Source organism: Scyliorhinus torazame, chromosome 21, assembly GCF_047496885.1.
Source record: "Scyliorhinus torazame isolate Kashiwa2021f chromosome 21, sScyTor2.1, whole genome shotgun sequence".
Taxonomy (NCBI): domain Eukaryota; kingdom Metazoa; phylum Chordata; class Chondrichthyes; order Carcharhiniformes; family Scyliorhinidae; genus Scyliorhinus; species Scyliorhinus torazame.
Window position 1 is genome coordinate 88,528,088 of NC_092727.1, and position 21,036 is coordinate 88,549,123.

The 21,036-nt window shown below is 47.9% G+C and overlaps 1 protein-coding gene across 2 annotated transcripts in view; it reads left to right on the forward strand.

Moving 5' to 3' along the window:
* LOC140398395 (sodium channel protein type 4 subunit alpha-like) overlaps positions 1-21,036 on the forward strand; it is a 352,602-nt gene that overhangs the window by 268,442 nt on the left and 63,124 nt on the right. For both annotated transcript variants that reach the window (XM_072487039.1, XM_072487038.1), the window contains 2 exons: positions 535-657; positions 12,825-13,109. In XM_072487039.1, coding sequence (XP_072343140.1) covers positions 535-657; positions 12,825-13,109 — 408 coding nt within the window. The remainder of the gene's footprint in view (positions 1-534; positions 658-12,824; positions 13,110-21,036) is intronic.

Consider the following 21,036-nt stretch of genomic DNA (forward strand, 5'->3'; position numbering starts at 1 on the left):
ACCCATGCAATGTTCCCGAGTTCAAAGACTGATACCTTGCAGGTTCAGTAATGCTGCTAAATAACATATCAGAAGTACAGGAGAATCTGTTCAGTTCATGGGGCAGCACGGTACATAGTGGTTAGCACTATGGCTTCTCAGCACCAGGGTCCCAGGTTCGATTCCCACTTGGGTCACTCGCTGTGCGGAGTCTGCACGTTCTCCCCGTGCCTGTGTGGGTTTCCTCCCACAGTCCAAGATGCGCAGGTTAGGTGGATTGGCCATGCTAAATTGACCTTAGGTTAGATGGAGTTGCTGGTTATGGGGATAGGGTGGAGGCGTGGGCTTAAGTAGGGTGCTCTTTCAAACGGGCCGGTGTAGTCTTTTTGGGCTGAATGGCCTCCTTTTGCACTGTAAATTCTATGATTCTATGTCTGAATAACATTTTCTTCACTACTATATTGTGTAAAAGCTTAAAATTACTGCTGTATTTACCTGGAAATTGTAGCCAGCTGTAAAAAAAACTTCTATTTTTCTATTTCCCTCTCTTTTAAGGTGTCTTTGATCAGCCTGACTGCAAAGATCCTTGGCTATGATGAATTAGGACCCATTAAATCCCTCCGGACACTGAGAGCCTTGAGACCATTGCGAGCTTTGTCACGGTTTGAGGGAATGAGGGTAAATTAATCTCAATTGCAATCAAATGACATTTTTTTCAATCAGAGTTGCTGCAAAATGTTCTCTTTGTCGCACTTCATGTTAAGAAGTCTTACAACACCAGGTTAAAGTCCAACAGGTTTGTTTCGAATCACTAGCTTTCGGAGCACAGCTCCTTCCTCAGGTTAATGAAGAGGTCGGTTCCAGAAACATCTCTATAAACAATGATGTCAATGTCAATGATGCAAGACGATACTTTGAATGCGAGTCTTTGCAGGTAATTAAGTCTTTACCGTTTCCAAACGGAGCAACTGGAGAGAGGGATAATCAGGTTAAAGAGGTGTGAATTGTCTCAAGCCAGGACAGTTAGTAGGATTTTGCAAGCCCAGGCCAGATGGTGGGGGGTGAATGTAACGCAACATGAATCCAAGGTCCTGGTTGAGGCGGTACTTAAGTGTGCGGAACTTGGCTATAAGTTTCTGCTCGGCGATTCTGCGTTGTCGCGCGTCCTGAAGGCCGCCTTGGAGAATGCTTACCCGACGATCAGAGGCTGAATGCCTGTAAAGACTTTGTCATGTGAGAGTACCTTTAAGACATGGATGTTTAAGCAATGTACCTTTAAGAAAACAGTGATGTCAGAGAGTGGGTGGGGCTGAGCTCAGGTCAGCCAGTTTGCAGGTTTTTAGTTTCAGTTTAAAAAGCAGTGTGTATGTCTGTGTGTTTCCAGAGAACTGCAAGTTTTGAAAAGAGCTGTGTGTGGCTGTGTTTTGCAGTGAGCTGGATCTTTCCCATGAAAGACTATCTCTGGATCATTTGGGTGATTTAAAGTAACCTGATGTGATACTGTTTAAAGGTGTTAAGTCTCTTGGAAGTTTGAAGGAACAGTTAAGGAATTATTTACTGTTGCAATATTTTCTGAGTTATCTTTGAAGTAAGGAGTGTTAAGAGATCCAATGTGTATTTAAGATGTTAAGTTGAGTTCATGGAATAAACAGTGTTTTGTGCTTAAAAACCCACGTGGCCATAATTGTAATCCCACACCTCGGGAAAAAGCCGCTTGCTCAGAAAAGCAACAAATACATTAAAGGGAGAGGTTGGTTGAACTCCATTATACATTTTGGGGTTTTGAAAACACCTCGCCCATAACAACTTAATTATAGTTATTCAGACATAGAATCATAGAATAATAGAATTTACAGTGCAGAAGACTCTCATTCAAAGTATTGTCTTGCATCATTGACTTTGTCTGTATATATGTTTCTGGAACCCACCTCTTCATTCACCTGAGGAAGGAGCTGTGCTCCGAATGCTAGTGATTTGAAATAAACCTGTTGTACTTTAACCTGTGCTCACCCCAGTCCAATGCTGGCATCTCCACATTATGGCACTTCATGTTGTTTAGAAAGCATCAGTTAATCGTTGATGAACTAGCCTGTGGTTTCTTTTGTGCTGTTTGAAAGCTAAAAAGGTTGAAATGAAAGACTCATTTCCAAAAGAGTTATCCCTGTATCTTATAGGTTGATATTACCATTCTTCTCAATCTAACTTGGATTTGGTATAAATGGCTGCTGGACTGTTTATATCAATGTTTAGGAACAATATGGGCAGCACAGTGTGGTGATAAGTCTATGCGCAGTTCTGTAGATAGTTAGCAATGCGACCTCCAACCAGCTGGTGGCATTCGACATCCAACACAGGACATGATATACCCGCCAGTTGGTAGTAATACGTACGAAAGGAAGGTCGCACTTAGAGTAGTTCCAGAAGTGTTCTCTGAATTCATTTAGTAGCCATTGCCTGCATATTAATCTGTTAGTTATCTTTCCACGTGTTTGTTAATAAATCATCTTTCTAGTTAAACAACTATATGTTCTGACTTCCGGGTGCGGCAATGACCAGCTGAGTCGCACGTTTCGGCAGCTGCCGTTGGAACGGACTTTTGGGCTCTTAATAGGAGCCCCAACGGCAATTTAAACGGCAAAAACACTGTGCGGTAAACCAGAAGGGAATCCCCCCAGACACGCATGGAAAAGGGAGAGGATAGCGGCCGGATTGCGGAGGATCCTCTGGAGCAGCGGCAAGGAAGGGAAGCTCGAAGCAAGATGGCGTCGGAAGGTGGCCGTTTGCTATGGGGCCCGGAGCAGCAAGAGGTCCTGCGGCGCTGTGTGGAAGAACTGAAGAAGGAGTTGAAGAAGGAGCTGTTGGCCCCGATATTGCAGGCGATTGAAGGACTAAAAGAGGAGCAGAGGACCCAAGAGCTGGAGCTTCGGGTCGTGAAGGCAAAGACTGCTGAAAACGAAGATGAAATACAGGGCCTGGTGGTGAAGGCAGAGAGGCACAGCATAAAAGGTGTGTGGAGAGGTTGGAAGCGCTGGAGAATAACTCAAGGAGGAAGAATTTAAGAGTCCTGGGTCTTCCCGAAGGCGCAGAAGGGGCCGACGTCGGGACATATGTGAGCACGATGCTTCACTCGCTAATGGGATCGGAGGCCCCGACGGGCCCTTTGGAGGTGGAGGGAGCTTATCGAGTTCTGGCGCGAAGACCAAAGGCTGGAGAAATACCTTGAGCTATAGTGGTGAGGTTTCTCCGCTACAATGACAGAGAGACGATTCTCAGATGGGCGAAGAAAACTCGGAGCTGTAGGTGAGAGAACGCGGTGATCCGCGTATACCAAGATTGGACTGCGGAGGTGGCGAGAAGGAGGGCAAGTTTCAATCGGGCTAAGGCGGTGCTTCACAAAAAGAAGGTCCAGTTTGGAATGTTGCAACTGGCGAGATTGTGGGTCACACACCAAGGGAAGCACCACTACATTGAGACGGCAAAAGAGGCGTGGACATTCATTGTGGACGAGAAGCTGGAATAGCCTGGCGAGAGAAAGAGCATTTGGGACAAAGTGGTGGTGTGATTACAGGGGACGGGGGGGGGGGATGATTTTTCAATTTGTTAATTTTGTGATCCTGTAACTTTTCTCTCTTCCCCATGTTGGGGGGGGGGGGGAGGGGGGAGCATGAGGAACTGTGGGCGCCGGCCATTAGGGGCGGGGCCGAGTGGGAAACGCGGGCTTTGTTCCTGCGCTATGGTAATTATGGCGGGAACAGGGACGCAGGAAGGAGGGGGCCTCGCACAGTGGAAGCCGAGGATAGGGGGGGAAGCCGAGGTCAGCCAGAGTTTGCTGACTTCTGGGAGCAACATGGGGGGTGCAACTACGCTAGAGGGGGATCTAGCGGAGGGGGGTGGTTAACTGGGTTGCTGCTGCTAAGGAGAAGGGGGAGCTGTTATGGGATCGGGTGGTCGAGGCGGGAGGGCACCTTCGGGGGGATATACGGGTACGTGGGAACCGGGTGAGGAGCTGGGTTAAAAAAGGGGATGGCTAATCGACAAGCGGGGGAGGTAAAGAGCCCCCCAACCCGGCTGATCACGTGGAACGTGAGAGGGCTGAACGGGCCGATTAAAAGGGCACGGGTACTCGCACACCTAAAAAAATTAAAGGCAGATGTGGTTATGTTGCAGGAAACGCATCTGAAACTGATAGACCAGGTCAGACTACGTAAAGGATGGGTGGGACAGGTGTTTCATTCGGGTTTAGATGCAAAGAATAGGGGGGTGGCTTTCTTAGTGGGGAAACGGGTACTGTTTGAGGCAAAGACGATAGTGGGGGTAGATATGTGATGGTGAGTGGCAGATTGCAAGGGGAGGCGGTGGTTCTGGTGAACGTATACGCCCCGAACTGGGATGATGCAAATTTTATGAGGCGTATGTTGGGACGTATCCCGGACCTGGAGGCGGGAAAGTTGGTCATGGGGGGAGACTTCAATACGGTGCTTGATCCAGGGCTGGACCGGTCGAGGTCCAGGACCGGGAGGAGGCCGGCAGCGGCCAGGGTGCTCAAGGACTTCATGGAGCAGTTGGGAGGGGTAGACCCCTGGAGATTTAGTAGGCCTAGGAGTAAGGAGATTTCATTTTTCTCCCATGTTCACAAAGTATACTCACGGATAGACTTTTTTGTCTTGGGAAGGGCACTGATTCCGAAGGTGACAGGGACGGAATATACGGCCATAGCCATTTCGGACCACGCTCCACATTGGGTAGACCTGGAGGTAGGAGAGGACAAAGAACAGCACCCACTCTGGAGAATGGATATGGGCTTATTGGCGGATGAGGGGGTCCACTCTGGAGAATGGATATGGGCTTATTGGCGGATGAGGGGGTATGTTTAAGAGTGAGGGGTGTATTGAAAGGTACTTGGAGCTTAATGACAATGGGGAGGTTCAGGTGGGAGTGGTCTGGGAGGCGTTGAAGCCGGTGGTCAGAGGGGAACTGATATCCATAAGGGCACATAAAGGGAAGCAAGAGGGTAAAGAAAGGGAGCGATTGTTGAAAGAACGTTTGAGGGTAGACAGGCAATATGCAGAGGCACCGGAGGAGGGACTGTACAGGGAAAGACAAAGGTTACATGTGGAGTTTGACCTGCTGACCACGGGTAAGGCAGAGGCACAGTGGAGGCGGGCACAAGGTGTACAGTATGAGTATGGAGAGAAGGCGAGTCGGCTACTGGCCCACCAATTGAGGAAGAGGGGAGCAGCGAGGGAGATAGGTGGGGTGAGAGATGAGGAGGGAGAGATGGAACGGGGAGCGGAGAGAGTGAACGGGGTGTTCAAGGCATTCTATGAGAGGTTATATAAGGCTCAGCCCCCGGAAGGGAAGGAGGGAATGAGGTGTTTCCTGAATCAGCTGGAATTCCCGAACGTAGAGGAGCAGGAGAGGGCGGGACTGGGAGCACAGATTGAGATGGAGGAGGTGGTAAAAGGGATTGGGAGCATGCAAGCGGGGAAGGCCCGGGACCGGACGGATTCCCGATGGAATTTTATAGGAAATATATGGACCTACTGGCCCCGCTTTTGACGAGAACCTTTAATGAGGCCAGGGAAAGGGGGCAGTTGCCCCCGACTATGTCGGAGGCGACGATATCGCTCCTTTTGAAGAAGGATAAAGACCCGCTGCAGTGTGGGTCCTACAGGCCCATTTCCCTTTTAAATGTAGATGCTAAGCTTCTGGCCAAGGTGATGGCGACGAGGATAGAGGACTGTGTCCCGGGGGTGGTCCACGAGGATCAAACTGGGTTCGTTAAGGGGAGACAGCTGAACACGAACATACGGAGGTTGCTAGGGGTAATGATGATGCCACCACCAGAGGGGGAGACGGAGATAGTGGTGGCGATGGACGCCGAGAAAGCATTCGACAGAGTGGAGTGGGATTATCTGTGGGAGGTACTGAGGAGATTTGGTTTTGGAGAAGGGTTTATTGGATGGGTACAGCTGCTGCTGTACAGGGCCCCGGTGGCGAGTGTGATCACGAACAGGCAGAGGTCTGACTACTTCCGTCTTCATAGAGGGACGAGGCAGGGGTGTCCCCTGTCTCCGTTACTGTTTGCATTGGCGATTGAGCCCCTGGCCATAGCACTGAGGGGCTCCAGGAAGTGGAGGGGAGTACTCAGGGGAGGAGAAGAACACCGGGTATCTTTGTATGCAGATGATTTATTGCTGTATGTTGCGGACCCAGTGGAGGGGATGCCTGAGATAATGCAGACACTCAGGGAGTTTGGGGAATTTTCGGGGTACAAATTGAATATGGGGAAGAGTGAGTTGTTTGTGGTGCATCCGGGGGAGCAGAGCAGGGGAATAGATGATTTACCGCTGAGGAAGGTAATAAGAGATTTCAGTACTTAGGGATTCAGATAGCCAGGAGTTGGGGAACCTTACATAGGCTTAATTTAACACGATTGGTGGAACAGGTGGAGGAGGATTTTAAGAGATGGGACATGGTGCCCCTGTCACTGGTGGGTAGGGTGCAGGCGGTCAAAATGGTAATCCTCCCGAGATTCCTTTTTGTGTTTCAGTGCCTCCCGGTGATGGTCACGAAGGCTTTTTTCAAGAAAATTGAGAAAAGTGTCATGAGTTTTGTGTGGGCCGGGAAGACCCCGAGAGTGAGGAGGGGGTTCTTGCAGCGTAGCAGGGATGGGGGGGTGCTGGCACTACCGAGCCTAAGTGAGTACTACTGGGCCGCCAATATCTCAATGGTGTGTAAGTGGATGGGAGAAGGGGAGGGAGCGGCGTGGAAGAGATTGGAGATGGCGTCCTGCAAAGGAACCAGCCTACAAGCACTGGCGACGGCGCCGTTGCCGTTCTCCCCGAAGAAATACACCACAAGTCCAGTGGTGGTGGCAACGCTAAAAATTTGGGCGCAGTGGAGACGACATAGGGGAAGGACGGGAGCCTCGGTGCGGTCCCCGATAAGAAATAATCATAGGTTTGTCCCGGGGAGAATAGATGGGGGATTTGGAACAGGGCAGAGAGCTGGGGTTGTGCAACTGAGAGATCTGTTCGTAGACGGGACGTTTGCGAGTCTGGGAGCGCTGACGGAAAAATATGTGTTGCCCCAAGGGAATGCATTTCGGTACATGCAACTGAGGGCATTTGCGAGGCAACAGGTGAGGGAATTCCCGCAGCTCCCGACGCAGGAGATTCAAGATAGAGTGATCTCAGGGACATGGGTGGGGGATGGTAGGGTGTCGGATATATACAGGGAAATGAGGGACGAGGGGGAGATCATGGTGGATGAGCTGAAGGGGAAATGGGAAGAAGAGCTGGGGGAAGAGATTGAGGAGGGGCTGTGGGCTGATGCCCTACGTAGGGTAAACTCGTCGTCCTCGTGCGCCAGGCTAAGCCTGATACAATTCAAGGTTTTGCACAGGGCGCATATGACCGGAGCAAGGCTCAGTAAATTTTTTGGGGTAGAGGATAGGTGTGGGAGATGCTCGAGAAGCCCAGCAAACCACACCCACATGTTTTGGTCATGCCCGGCACTGCAGGGGTTCTGGGTGGGAGTGGCAAAGGTGCTTTCGAAGGTGGTGGGGGTCCGGGTCGAGCCAGGCTGGGGGTTGGCTATATTTGGGGTTGCAGAAGAGCCGGGAGTGCAGGAGGCAAAAGAGGCTGATGTCTTGGCCTTTGCGTCCCTAGTAGCCTGGCGAAGGATATTGCTTATGTGGAAGGAAGCCAAACCCCCGGGCATGGAGACCTGGATAAATGACATGGCAGGGTTTATAAAACTAGAACGGATAAAGTTCGCACTAAGGGGTTCGGCTCAAGGGTTCACCAGGCGGTGGCAACCGTTCATTGACTACCTCGCAGAACGATAAAGGAAATGGTAAGGCAACAGCAGCAACCCAGGGGGGAGGGGGGGGGAGGGCTCGGGCAGGTCCTCAGGGGTGTTTTTGTATAGATATTTGTACTTGGTTATGTATATTGGATTGTTTGATTTTATCTCTGGAGAGTTATTATTTTTGTTATGGCAGTTGCCAGTTAGTTTATATATTATTTATTTATTTGTTAAAACGGTCACTGTTATATATATTGTTTTATTGTTGTAAAAAGGTAAACTTTTGTATTGTTTTGTTTGACCGGAAAAAATTTGAATAAAATATATTTTTTAAAAACAACTATATGTTCTCTGTACATCACAGAACACATGCATGGTGGCACAGTGGTTAACACTGCTGCCTCACAGCGCCAGGGACCCGGGTTCGATTCAGACCTTGGGTCACTGTCTGTGTGGAGTTTTCACGTTCTTCCCATGTCTGCATGGGTTTCCTCCAATGGTCTGGTTTCCTCCCACAGTCAAAAGATGTGCAGGTTAGGTGGATTGGCTATGCTAAAATTGCCCCTTAGTGTTCAAAGATTGAATGAGGATGGGCTGTGAGAATGAGCTTAGGTAGGGTGCTCCTTTGAAGGTTCGGTGCAGGCTCTATGGCCGAATGGCCTCCTTCTGCACTGTCGGTTTTGTAAGGGCCACGAAGAATCCAGCACGAGTTTTAAGGATACAAAGTATTAACATTTATTTACTATAACAATATATACATAACAGTAGCAGTAACTTCCCTTGCTACCTTCTCCTTCCTGCTGGTTCCTGAACTGGCCAGCTTATTTATACTAGGAGTTTCTCCGCCCCCCTCATTGGGGAAGTTCATACTCCCACAGGATTGTGGGATAGTCATTAGTCCCCAGCCAATCGTAAGTAGGCAGGTTATAACAGTCGGGATTCTATGAAGTGCTGGATACTCTGATGGTCAGTGTATGTGGTGATAATCCGTCATGAGAAATGCAAGGTTTTATTGCGATGATCGGCTTTCAAACAGTGAAATGTGATGGGGGTGAGGGGGAAAGTGGAGGAAAAGAACAAAAGTGACAAACTTTTGATAAGGTGGAGGGCAGAAATAATTAACTAACAAAAGAGATGATGATACAAGGCAAAAGGGGGAGGACAATGATACAAGAATAGAAAGTAAAGATGAATCAGTGAAGATGTACATAGGCCGGGAGTTTTCAGATGATAGTTTTCCTGCCCCAGCTTCAAAGAAGAACAAATCGACCCCCAACCCCGCAATTAGCTGGAGGTAGAATGTCCACCCCTCTCTCGGGAAGAGGTCCAACCAATCTGATTGACCGGCAGCTCTGGGGCGGGATTCTATGACCCCCTGCCGGGTCAGATAATCGCCGGGGGGGGGGGGCAGCGCGAATCCCACCCCTACGTCAGCTGCCGTATTCTCCGGCGCCGTTTTTCTGGTGTGGGCAGGATTCACGCCACGCCGATCGGGGGCCGTTTTCCGCCCCCCCCCCCCCGGCAATTCTCCGGGCCCCGATGGGCTGAGCAGCCGTCCTTTTTTGGCCAGCCCCGCCGGCGTGAATCACTCAGCTCATGTACCGGCGGGACGTGGCAGGTAAGTTGGCTGGAGCAGTCCTCGGGAGGCGCGGGGGAATCCAACCCTGGGAGGGGGTCTTACAGTGTCCTGGCCTGCGATCGGGGCCTTCTTCCGTGGGGGCACTTCTTCCTTCTGCGCCGGCCCCTTTAGGGCTCCGCCATGGCTGGTGCAGAGAAGAGCATGTGCCCAATACGGCGGCCGGTCTGCACATGCACGAGATCAAGCTGGCCCTTTGGCGCATGCGCGAACTCGCGCCGTTCCTTCGGTGCCGGCTGGTGCAGCGCCAACCCCTCCGGCGTCCACCTAACCTCCATGGCAAATTCCGCAGTTTCGGGGGCTGTTGACGCCGGAGTGGTTGGCGCCGGTTCTCCCGTCGGCGTGGGGACTTAGTCACCAGAAGGGAGAAACCCGGCCCTGAAGTCCTTGCAGCACCAGAAGCTGTACTGGCTACTGCTGGAACTACAAGCAGTCTCCAGAATCTAAGTCCTGGGCCGAAATCTTCCAGTCGCGACCACATCAGGAATCATTCTGGGTGAGACGGAGAATTCGGCGGACAAGCAAAAAGCCCGTTGACCCCAGGTAGGAATTTCCAGTCCTGGACCGGGTGGGAAAATCCCACCCCTGGAGGTCGGGTCTGGGTAGGTGTGGCGGGGGAGTGGGGTGGTGGGGGGAGGCTCTCAGGGAAGGGAAAGGAGGTGAGGCTTGGGGTGGCAGAGGGGGCATGTTAAACCCAGTGCTCAAAGATTCCTGTAGTTTCTGTGGGCAAAAGGTGACCGACTGTCAACTTTCCACCTTGCACAAAACTAACATTGCTAATGAGCCATTCATCATGGAAACTGTAATTTCTCGTTTTCGTTCATTTAAGTGAAAGCAAAGCGTGTTTTTATATACTAAGTGCCAAATAAATGGATAATCTACCCCAGTATGTTATAGCGGAATTACAAAGTAAATTGGAGTGTAATCTTTCTCAGGCAGACAGTTAAAAATGAAAATAAAGCACTGGTGTTGAATAGAGAAGATGCTTCCACTGGTGGAGGGCCCACAATCGATCAACATTAATGACTTAGGCAAAGAGACCAAGAGTAACGTGTCCAGGTTTGCTGATGATACAAAACCTGACGGAGGGGCAATGTCAACAGTGAGATTGTCTCAACAAGGCTGCAAAGAGCTAGAGAGGCTGCAAAGAGTTTAAGTGAGTGTGCAACAAGGTGGCAGAGAGACAATAATGTGGGGAGGTGTGAAGTTATTTACGTTGATTATTAAAACAATATTTTTTATAGGGTGTGAATCTTTCAAATCTTTATGTTCAGAGAGGCTTGGGTGTACTCATACAAGGAATACAGGAACTATCAAGCAGGTATAGCAAACAATTCGGAAGGCAAATGACATGTTGACCCTTGTTGCAAGGGGATTGGAGGACAAGAGTAACGAGATTTGGCGACAATTGTATAGGACATTGGTGTGAGCTCTGGCTATGGGCTTTGGACTCCTTATTTAAGAAAGGATATTCTTGATTTGGTGGTGGCACCACAAATACCCATTAGATTGGTTTCTGGGATTCTATGTTGAGGGGCGGTGTAAATTGGGCCTTTACCTTTTAGAGTGTTGAAGAATGAGAGGTGCTCTCATTGAAACATATAAGGTGCAATTTATTTTTATAAATTTAGAGTACCCAATTTTCTTTTTTCCAATTAAGGGGCAATTTAGCCTGGCCAATCCACCTAGGCTGCACATCTTTGAGTTGTGGGGGCAAGCCCCACGGAGACAGGGGGAGAATGTGCAAACTCCACACGGACAGTGACTCGGGGGCCTGCATCGAACCTGGGTCCTCAGCATTGTGAGGCAGCAGTGCTAAGCACGTTGTGACCATGCCGCCCATAGTGTGCAATTTAATGGGGAAAATCGGAGTCCCGTTTTGGGTGCGTTTAGCAGGGTGTTTCTCGGCACCTGCAGCCCTGAGAATGACCCTGCTCGCAAACGGGACTTTTCTGGTCTTGGTGAGAAAAGCCCCACCAAGGCCGCCCTTACCTTCATTTTATGCACTGACGAGCTCAGTACAGAAAGTGACCAGGCGCCATTTTTAAATACTTCTCTGATTTCCCAACTTACTTGTTAAGGGGTCCTCGAGCCTCCCTCACCCTACCTCATAAGGACAGAGCATCTGCGTGTCGGATCCGGGCATGGGCAACCTACCCGGCGGGCACATTAGCGCTGCCAGCCTGGTGCCATGGCAGTGCGCCTGCCAGAGTTCCCAGGTGGCAGTGCCAGGATCCAGGCTGGCAGTGCCAAGGTGCCCAGGTGGCAGAGTGAGGACCAGGGTACCACACTGCCCAGAGCCCGAGCACCCTGGGGCCTCCAATGACCTGGGAGACCCTTGGGAACCCCCCCACCCAGGTGCTGTTACGCCTGGTCCACGTTTGTGTGGACCAGTGCTAAACGGCACCATGACGAGGTCTCCCAGGTACGGGCATTCGATCCCAGGCCTTGCGAGACTCCGGTGCAGAGATACTTAAGTGAGGCTAACTACTCACTTAAATATGCAAATCTGGATCGCGCCCAGTGAGGACGAGATTCAGATTGCGACGTCTGCAAGATCTTATTGGATCTCGCGAGGTGTCCCGAATGTCACCAATATTGCGAGAGGCCTCTTGCAAGATTTAACAGCCTCGTCACATCTTGTGTCGGGACAATATATAAGTTTTGAAGTGGTTTGACAAGGTAGACTGAGAGGTTGTATCCCCTGGTTGAGGAATCTAGACCATGATGACAGAGGGGGGGGGGTGGGGGGCATGCACAGTCTGCAGGATTAGGGGCCGATAATTTAGCTCATTGATGAGGATAAATTTCTTTACTGAGAGGGAATATTTGGAATTCTCTATCCCAGAGGATTGTGGATGTTTCTTCGTAGAGTATATACAAGACTGAGATAGGCGGACACTTGCTCCCTTAGGGAATATGGAGAGTGGGTTGGAAAGCGGAGTTGAGGCAGGAGATCAGCCATGATCCTACTGAATAACAGGATAGTTTACTCCTGCTCCTGTTTTTAATGTTCATATGTTCAAAGCCAGAGACCATAAAGATACCATAGCCACTAATAAATCCAATAAAGGTATCTTTACTCAGAGAATGGTTACAATGTGGAATTTGCTCCCACAAGAAGCAGTTGGAGGGAAAAACATAAATATATTTATAGGGAAGCTAAATAAATACATGAGTAAAAGAAAAAAGCTTATGTGATTGTGTGAATTGAAGAGAGACGGGAAGAAGCTCATGTAGAACATAATCATTGGCATTGGACGGATGGGTCGAACGGTCTGTTTTTGTTCTGTAAATGCTATGTACTAACAAAACAATGAATAAGCATTTTCTTTGTTGTATATTTGGAGGAACTTGGATGTATTTTAAATCCTGAGTTTATATTGTGTCTTTTTAGGTGGTCGTCAATGCACTGGTTGGTGCAATCCCATCCATCATGAATGTGCTTTTGGTTTGTCTCATCTTCTGGCTGATTTTCAGTATAATGGGAGTGAACTTGTTTGCTGGAAAGTATTTCAAATGCATAAACACCACAACCTCCAAAATATATCCCATTGATCAAATAAATAACCGTAGTGATTGCATTGAACTCATTGCAATGGCGCCCGATGAAGTGCGATGGGTCAACTTGAAGGTCAACTTTGACAATGTTGGTCAAGGATATCTATCCTTACTTCAGGTGGTAAGTAACCCCATACCTTTGTTGCAACAGTTGATTTGCTTAATTTCATGTTTGCACTGACAATAATGGTCTACCAAGGTGGCAGTTGGGGCAATTAAATGATGCTTGGTGACTCATTAATCGGGTGGGAAAATCAGGCAGGACTTCAAGTTCTCATCACTATCTTGCTGGACAATGATCTGGCACAAAAGTTGAGTGAGGACAGGGTTTACTATAGTTGTGATAGTCTTTCATTGACAGGTAACCTATTGACATTCATTCTTTAGATTCATCGCTCTCATAGTTCAGAGGCACATACATCTATAGCCTTATCACAGAATCACAGAATTGTTATGGCTCAGAAGAAGGCCATTTGGCCCATCGTGCCTGCACTAGCTCTCCAAATGAGCATTATGATTTATTGCAATTTCCCCGTACCCTTGCGCATTGTTTCTCTTCAAGTAATCATTGAAAGCCCTCTTGTTATTGGTCAGAGTTGATAAAACTCCAAAGTATATCAAGGAGTTCACCTGACCTACAACTGTTTATTTTGGTTACAATGAGCACAAGGGCCTGCCTTTCAGGTGTTATTCAACAGAGGTCTTAAGCACTTTCAATCAAAAACAAAGTTTATTCTACAACTTTAGTTAACTTCAATAAACACACACAGTGATCATTTTATCAACGACCAACATAAATACCCCACACAGCTACAGTATTCGATGTATAGCCCTTAATAAATTCCCCCTATAGCTGTTCCAATTTAATAACAAGATCCCATAAACCAGAAACCCCTTTTCAGAGGTGTGCCCCAGCACACAGCACTGAAGACCTGGTTTGGATGCACTTGTGTCCTTTCCAAAACAGCACGTTTGAATTTCTTCCAGAAAACAGGGGTGGGATTTTCCCAAAGGGAGTCTAAGTGCTTACGACGGACTAAAAACCGGAATGTTTTACTCCGGCGTCGGCGCCCGGTCCCAGACCCCAATTCTGGGTCCTCCGTGGGGCTGGCAGGGGCGTGGCACGATTTGCAGGGGCAGGGCCTCGGCGCGGCGTCGGAGAACCGGCACCGCGTAAAAGACGCGGCGCCTTGGGTCCCGTGCATGTGCAGTTGGGCCAGCTCAATCCTGCGCATGTGCAGTTGGGCCGCGCCATCCTGCGCATGTGCGGGGAACTTCTTACGCGCGCCGGCTCCAGCCCAAAATGGGGTCGGTGTTCAGAGACTGGCCGCGCCGGTAAGTAGTCCCGGGGGGGAGAGGCCGGCCCACCGATTGGTGGGCCCCAATCGCGGGCCAGACCCCATCAGAGCCCCCCCCCTGTTGAGGGAGCCCCCCCCAAGCGTTCCCGCAGAGTTCCCGCCGGCAGCAACCAGGGGTGAACGGCGCCGGCGGGACTCTGTTGTGTTGGAATGGCCATTCGACCCATCCGGGCTGGAGAATCGGTGGCCCCGCCGATTCCAGTGGCCGGCGCCACGCCAAACGCGCCGCCGACGTTGTGGCGCGTTTGCTCCGATCCTCCGGCCTGGCGCTGGACTCGGAGAATCGCTCCCCAGTTATTTATTTTCAAGTTATCAAGCAGTCTGGATAACTCACGTTGGGAGAATGCCGCCCCTGTTTTCTGGAAGAAATTGAAACCTGCTGTTTTGGAAAGGACACAAGTGCATCCAAGCCAGGTCTTTAGTGCTGTGTGCTGTGGCACACCTATGAAAAGGGGTTTCTGGTTTATGGGATCTTGTTATTGAATTGGAACAGCTATAGGGGCAATTTGTTAAGAGTTATACATAGAGTACTGTAGCTGTGTGGGGTATTTATGTTGGTAGTTGATAAAATAAAGATAGAGGGACACTTATTTTTTCAACCTGTGCTGTACAAACTAGTTCAAGCTCAATGCGAAAGTAAAACTCAGAGCCACAGCCCAGCTCCCAACTCAAAAACGAAAGTAAAAAGCCAGAGCCACCGCCCAACTCCACCCACACAATGACATCACTGAAGCCATGTGATAAGACAAAAACATTTCTTAAAGGGACACTCCCATGACATTCTTGAATACCTCGATTGAATCTGCCTCCACCACACGAACAGGCAGTGCATTCCAGAACCAGATCAGTCCTTCTGTGAAAAAGTTTTTTCTCACATCGCATTTGCTTTTTTGCAAATCACTTTAAACATGTGCTCTCTTCTTCTCGATCCTCTTACAAGCGGAAACAGTTTCTCCCCATCTACTTTGTCCAGTCCCCTCATTATTGATTTAACAAGGTCCAGCATATGGATTGTATTAGAGATAAATTAACCATCAGTAAGACTCCAGAGCTGCAATGGATCCGAATATGAAAAATTATCTTGAGTTTTGGTTTCTGCTCATGAATATGTGCATCGTTATTGTGAGTCAAAAATTGCAACGCTGATGTCAACTAGAATAAACATTTGAGAATGATTTACATTTTGAAAATGTGCAACTGTGTGCACTCCCTGTTAACTGTGCCTTTATAAGTTTGTCTGTCCACAATTATATTGGAAATGGCCTCTGCAAACTGATTACACTGTAATTACACTCTCACCTCAATGTTGTGTCTCATTTCCTCAGCCTGCACTCACTCCAGAGGCATTTTTAAGTAGCAACTAACTTCACTTCCCTGTTTGCCGAAATGTGAGGTTTTGATCATTAACTTCAATAAACATATACAATTGAAGGGCTGTGTAAAACTTAGATCTACATATATGGCTTATGATTTATCCCATGCCCTATACTCAGCTTTACCAGTGGACACGGTGGCACAGTGGTCAGCCCTGCTCAGTCCACAGATGCTGCCAGACCTACTGAGTATTTCCAGCACTTTCTATTTTCATTTTAGGTTTCCAGCATCTGTAGTATTTTGCTTTTGTTCTTAAGATCAGTCTGTCTTAAAATAAGGGCCGGGATTCTCCCCTACCCAGCGGGGAGGGGGGTCCCGGTGGGATGGAGTGGCGTGAACCACTCCGGCGTTGGGACGCCCCAAAGGTACGGAGGTCTCCGTACCTGTAGGGGCCAAGCCCTCACCGTGAGGGGCTAGACGCGCGCCGGAGTGGTTGGCGTGCCGCCAACCGGCGTGGAAGGCCTTTGGCGCCACGCCAGCCGGGGCCGAAAGAACTGCGCCGGGCGGCGGAAGTCCGCGCATGCGCGGGGAGCGTCAGCGGCTGCTGATGTCATCCCCGCGCATGCGCGGGGGGGTGTCTCTTCCGTGTCGGCCATGGTGAAGACTGTGGCCGAGGCGGAGGGACAGGCCCGCCCGCGGATCGGTGGGTCCCGATCGCAGGCCAGGCCAGCGTGGGGGCACCCCCCGGGGCCAGATCGCCCCGCGCCCCCCCACAGGACCCAGGAGCCCGCCCGCGTTGCCAATCCCGCCGGGAAGGTAGATGTTTTGATTCACGCCGGCGGGACTGGCAGGACAGCAGCGGGACTTCGGCCCATCACGGGCCGGAGAATTGCCGGGGGGGACTTGCCGACTGGCGCGGCACGATTCCCGCCCCCGCCGAATATCCGTGCCGGAGAATTCGGCAACCAGCGGGTGCGGGATTCAAACCTGCCCCCGGCGATTCTCCGTCCTGGCGGGGGGTCGGAGATGTTACGTAATGGGTTAAGAGACATTGCAATTAGTTGTCTCATTTATGTTAAGTATCCACTAATTGACACTGATATGTAAAGGGGCTTCAGGTGGCCTCTGGCAGATGATGTATCGTGAGAGTTTTGTGCAAAGGCTGTTGGAATTAAATAATGTGTGTTTGTGAAAAAGGAACAGAACTTTAGACTCTGTGATACAGCAACTAAAACGTCTAACAATTATAGCAGAGGATGGTTGCTGTGTAAATGTGAAGGTTTGAAAGATACAACTTTTCCAGATCAAACCAAGGAGTGAGTGAGAAAAGAAAAAAAAAGAAGGGATATATGGCTGAACAGAGGTTAAAGATGGCTGGATTTGACTATCCGCCCTTATTTTCTGAAAGGGAATCATACGACCAATGGAGAAGTGCAGTAGTTATGTGGACTAAGGTAACTGCTTTGGGAAAGAGAAAACACGGTATGGCATTGGCTCTTTCTCTACCATATGGCAGTAAAATCCGAAACAAAGTGCTTTCTGAGCTGGAATTGGAAGAGTTAGACTCAGAAGAAGGTCTGGAGACTTTATTACATTAGATGGATAAGATTTATAAGAAAGATTGTCTTGTTAAGTGCGTATGAAGCATGGTCGGATTTTGATAAGTTCCGGAAAATGGAGGATATCTCCATGGAAGACTATATAATGGAATTTGGCAGACTATATAAAAGGCTGCAGAAACACAAACTGGAATTTCCACAGTCTGTGTTGGCCTTTAAATTACTTGACTGTGCTAGAGTGAGCAACATGGATAGGCTCCTGGTTTTGACAGGAATTCAGTTTACTGATAAGGATACCTTATTCAAACAGATGACAAAAACTTTACAAAAGTTTCTGGGGAAACATTCGATTCCGATGGCTCTGATGACCCAAATAGGTCAGCCTGCAATAAGGCAGAATTTGGAAGATACACTACTAACAGGATGGCGAAATCGTATGGCTACGAACAGGGCTCAAGACTATAGAAGGAGACCGAGACAAGAAAATTATGAAGACAGAAAACCAGTTAGAACCTACAATAGGTAGATGAACCCCAGAAATGCATGGGGCATGATAAATCGATGTTTTTGATTTGACTCTCAATACCATTATGCTTTCAACTGTCCAACTCGTTATGATAGAGTGTTTGAAGCGACACATGACACGGAAGAGTCAGAAGAGGAAAAAGATAGTGACCAGAAAGAAGGCATTGTCCTATTGACAAGCAGTTTTACGCCGATGATGAGGGTGTTGGTTGCAGAATCCTTCAACTGTGCTGTATTGGACAGTGGCTGCACATCTACTGTGTGTGGAATTGACTGGTTAAAATGTTACCTGGACTCTTTGAATGCTGAAAATCGTAACAAGGTTAAGGAATTTGAAAGTTCCACAAGTTTCAGGTTTGGCGATGATAATACTCTGAAGTCGCTGAAAAGAATGGTGATCCCTTGCAATATTGCTGGAGTGAATCATTTCATTAGCACGGATGTTGTATCAAGTGAGATACCTTTGCTTCTGAGCAGACCGTCAATGAAGAAAACACACATGAAATTGGATATGGAACAAGATAAGGCAACAGTTTTTGGAAAGACGGTGGACTTACAACTTACACAGTCGGGACACTATTGTATTCCATTACTGACAAATAATATTTAAAGCAGAGTGGTTAAGGATGTGTTAATGGCAGTTGAAAATGGGACTTTAGCTGATAAAAAGCTTGTGGTATTAAAACTGCATAGGCAATTTGCACATCCGTCTCCTCGGAGGCTGAAAAATGTATTAAAGAATGCAGGGGTAAGGGATGACGACTATACTAAACTGATAGAACAGGTTAGTGACCGCTGTGAAGTTTGTAGGAAGTATAGAAGGACACCAGCACGATCGATAGTAACCCTACCTTTGGCCAGGGATTTTAACAACATTGTGGCCATGGACCTTAAGATCTGGGATGAAGCAAATAATGTATTTATTTTGCATTTTGTAGATTTAGCAACCAGATTTAGTCAATCAACGATTGTACGAAGTAAAGAAAAGAGAGTAATTCTGGATCAAATCGTGGAAAAATGGATAGGGGCAGGAATGGGTCCACCGGCAAAATTCCTTACGACAATGGGGCAGAATTTGCTAATGATGAGTTTAGGGATATGTGTGAAAACATGAAAATCAGAGTTCTGAATACGGCTGCAGAAAGCCCATTTAGTAACGGTGTCTGTGAAAGAAATCATGCTGTCATTGATGACATGCTTTGGATCTTTTTGGCAGATCGACCAAATTGCAGGCTAAATTCAGCTTTAGCATGGGCAATATATGCAAATAATTCATTGCAGATGGTTGGGGGCTATCGTCCTTCTCAATTAGTGTTTGGTAGAAATCCTAAAATTCCGTCCATTTTGGATGACCACCCTCCAGCTTGGGAGGGGACTACAATTAGCTCTGGTTTTGCTGAACATTTAAATGCATTACATAGCAGTAGAAAAGCTTTTTTGGAAGCAGATGTCTCTGAAAGAATTCACAGAGCTTTAAGACATAACGTATGGCCATCAGATGCCGTTTTTCAGCAAGGAGGCATGGTATACTATAAGAGAGACAATTCTAATGGATGGAAAGGCCCAGGGAAGATCATAGGCATAGACGGCAAAACAATTATTTTGCAACATGGTAATCAAACTGTTAGGGTACATTTGTCAAGGATAATGGGTACAGATTACAAATTTTCAAATTTAAACAGATCAGACAGACATGACGAGGAACCAGAGCCATCTGGTACGCATGTGTTACAGAACTATGAGGACCAGTTAACTGATATAGACAGGGTTTCTGTGGAGGAACACAACACTTCTGATGAATTAGAACAGGCCATTTTTCTGAAAGGGCAAAAGCCAAAAGTTGGTACAAAAGTGACATACTTGCCTGAAGGGTCTAGTCAATGGAAGGATGCAACTGTTATTAGTAGAGCAGGGAAGGCCACTGGAAAGTATAAACATTGGTTGAATGTACAGCATTCAGGAGAAGGAGTCAAGACAATGGATTGGAAAAACGAAGTTCAAAAATGGAGGGCACGGAAACGCAGTGCCAGTTCAGATAGTACATCGGATAGTGAACAAGTCCGCAGGAAAAGGTCGAGAACTATTGAAAGGACATCCCACAGCAGAAGGGAAAGATCAAGCAGTAGCAGTACAGAACGAGATACCAGGCGGGAGAGGGGACGTAGTTTATCAAGATCTCGGAACATGAGTAAGACTACGAATACTAATAGGAGTAGAAGCCCACATGCACGTGAGATTTTGGTGGCTTCAAATAAATTAGATGAAAAAGTTATCAAAGAAGCTAAACAGCAAGAATTGCATAGTTGGAGTGAATTTGGGGTCTACGCGGAAGTACGGGATAGGGGACAAAGAGCTCTATCCCACAGATGGACTTGCACGGAAAAGGTTCTTCCGGATGGAACTTATAAGGCAAAGGCCAGGCTTGTGGCAAGGGGATTTGAAGAAAACTTAGAAGATCAGGATTTAAGGGTAGATTCACCTACAGCAGGAAAGGTTATTTTAAAGATCTTCTTGGCTCTATTAGCCACAAAGGCATGGGAATGCAAATCTATAGCTATAAAAGCTGCCTTTTTGCAGAGGCATCAGCTCCAGAGACATTTTTCTCCATCCTCCTAAAGAAGCAGCTAACACAGAAGGGGTACTCTGGAAGTTGAACAAATGTGTATACGGATTAAATGATGCACCTAGAGTCTGGTATTTTTCGGTAAGGTCAGTTTTGTTAAAGTTAGGCTGTTGCCAGTTGAAAGCAGATCCTGCAATGTTTTACTGGCACTATAAAGGAAATCTTTGTGGCTATTTTATGATGCATGTCGATGATTTTTTGTGGGATGGGACTAGTGATTTTGAAGCTATTGTAATCTCTGGTTTGAGGAAAGAATTCAGGGTTGGAAGTCAGGCTTCCTGTGCATTTAAATATATTGGACTGGAAATTGGACAGACTACATTAGGGGCAACTTTACGTCAGCAATCTTATTTGGAAAGCATCAGCCCAATAGCAATTAGTCGTGGCCGAGTTTCACAAAAAAGACGCAATGGTTTCAAAGATAGAAAAAGAGCAACTGCGAAGTTTAATTGGGCAACTGAACTGACTAGGTAGACAGACTGGACCGGACGTGAGTTTTGATGTCTTAGAGTTGAGTACAAAAATGAATGATCCCAAGCTGGAAGACATAATAAGCGCAAATAAAGCGTTGGCCAAACTAAAAATGCAGGAGTGTGTTTTGAAGTTCCCGGTTTTAGGTGACCTTAGGCACTTGAAACTCATAGTTTATAGTGATGCGTCCTACGCAAA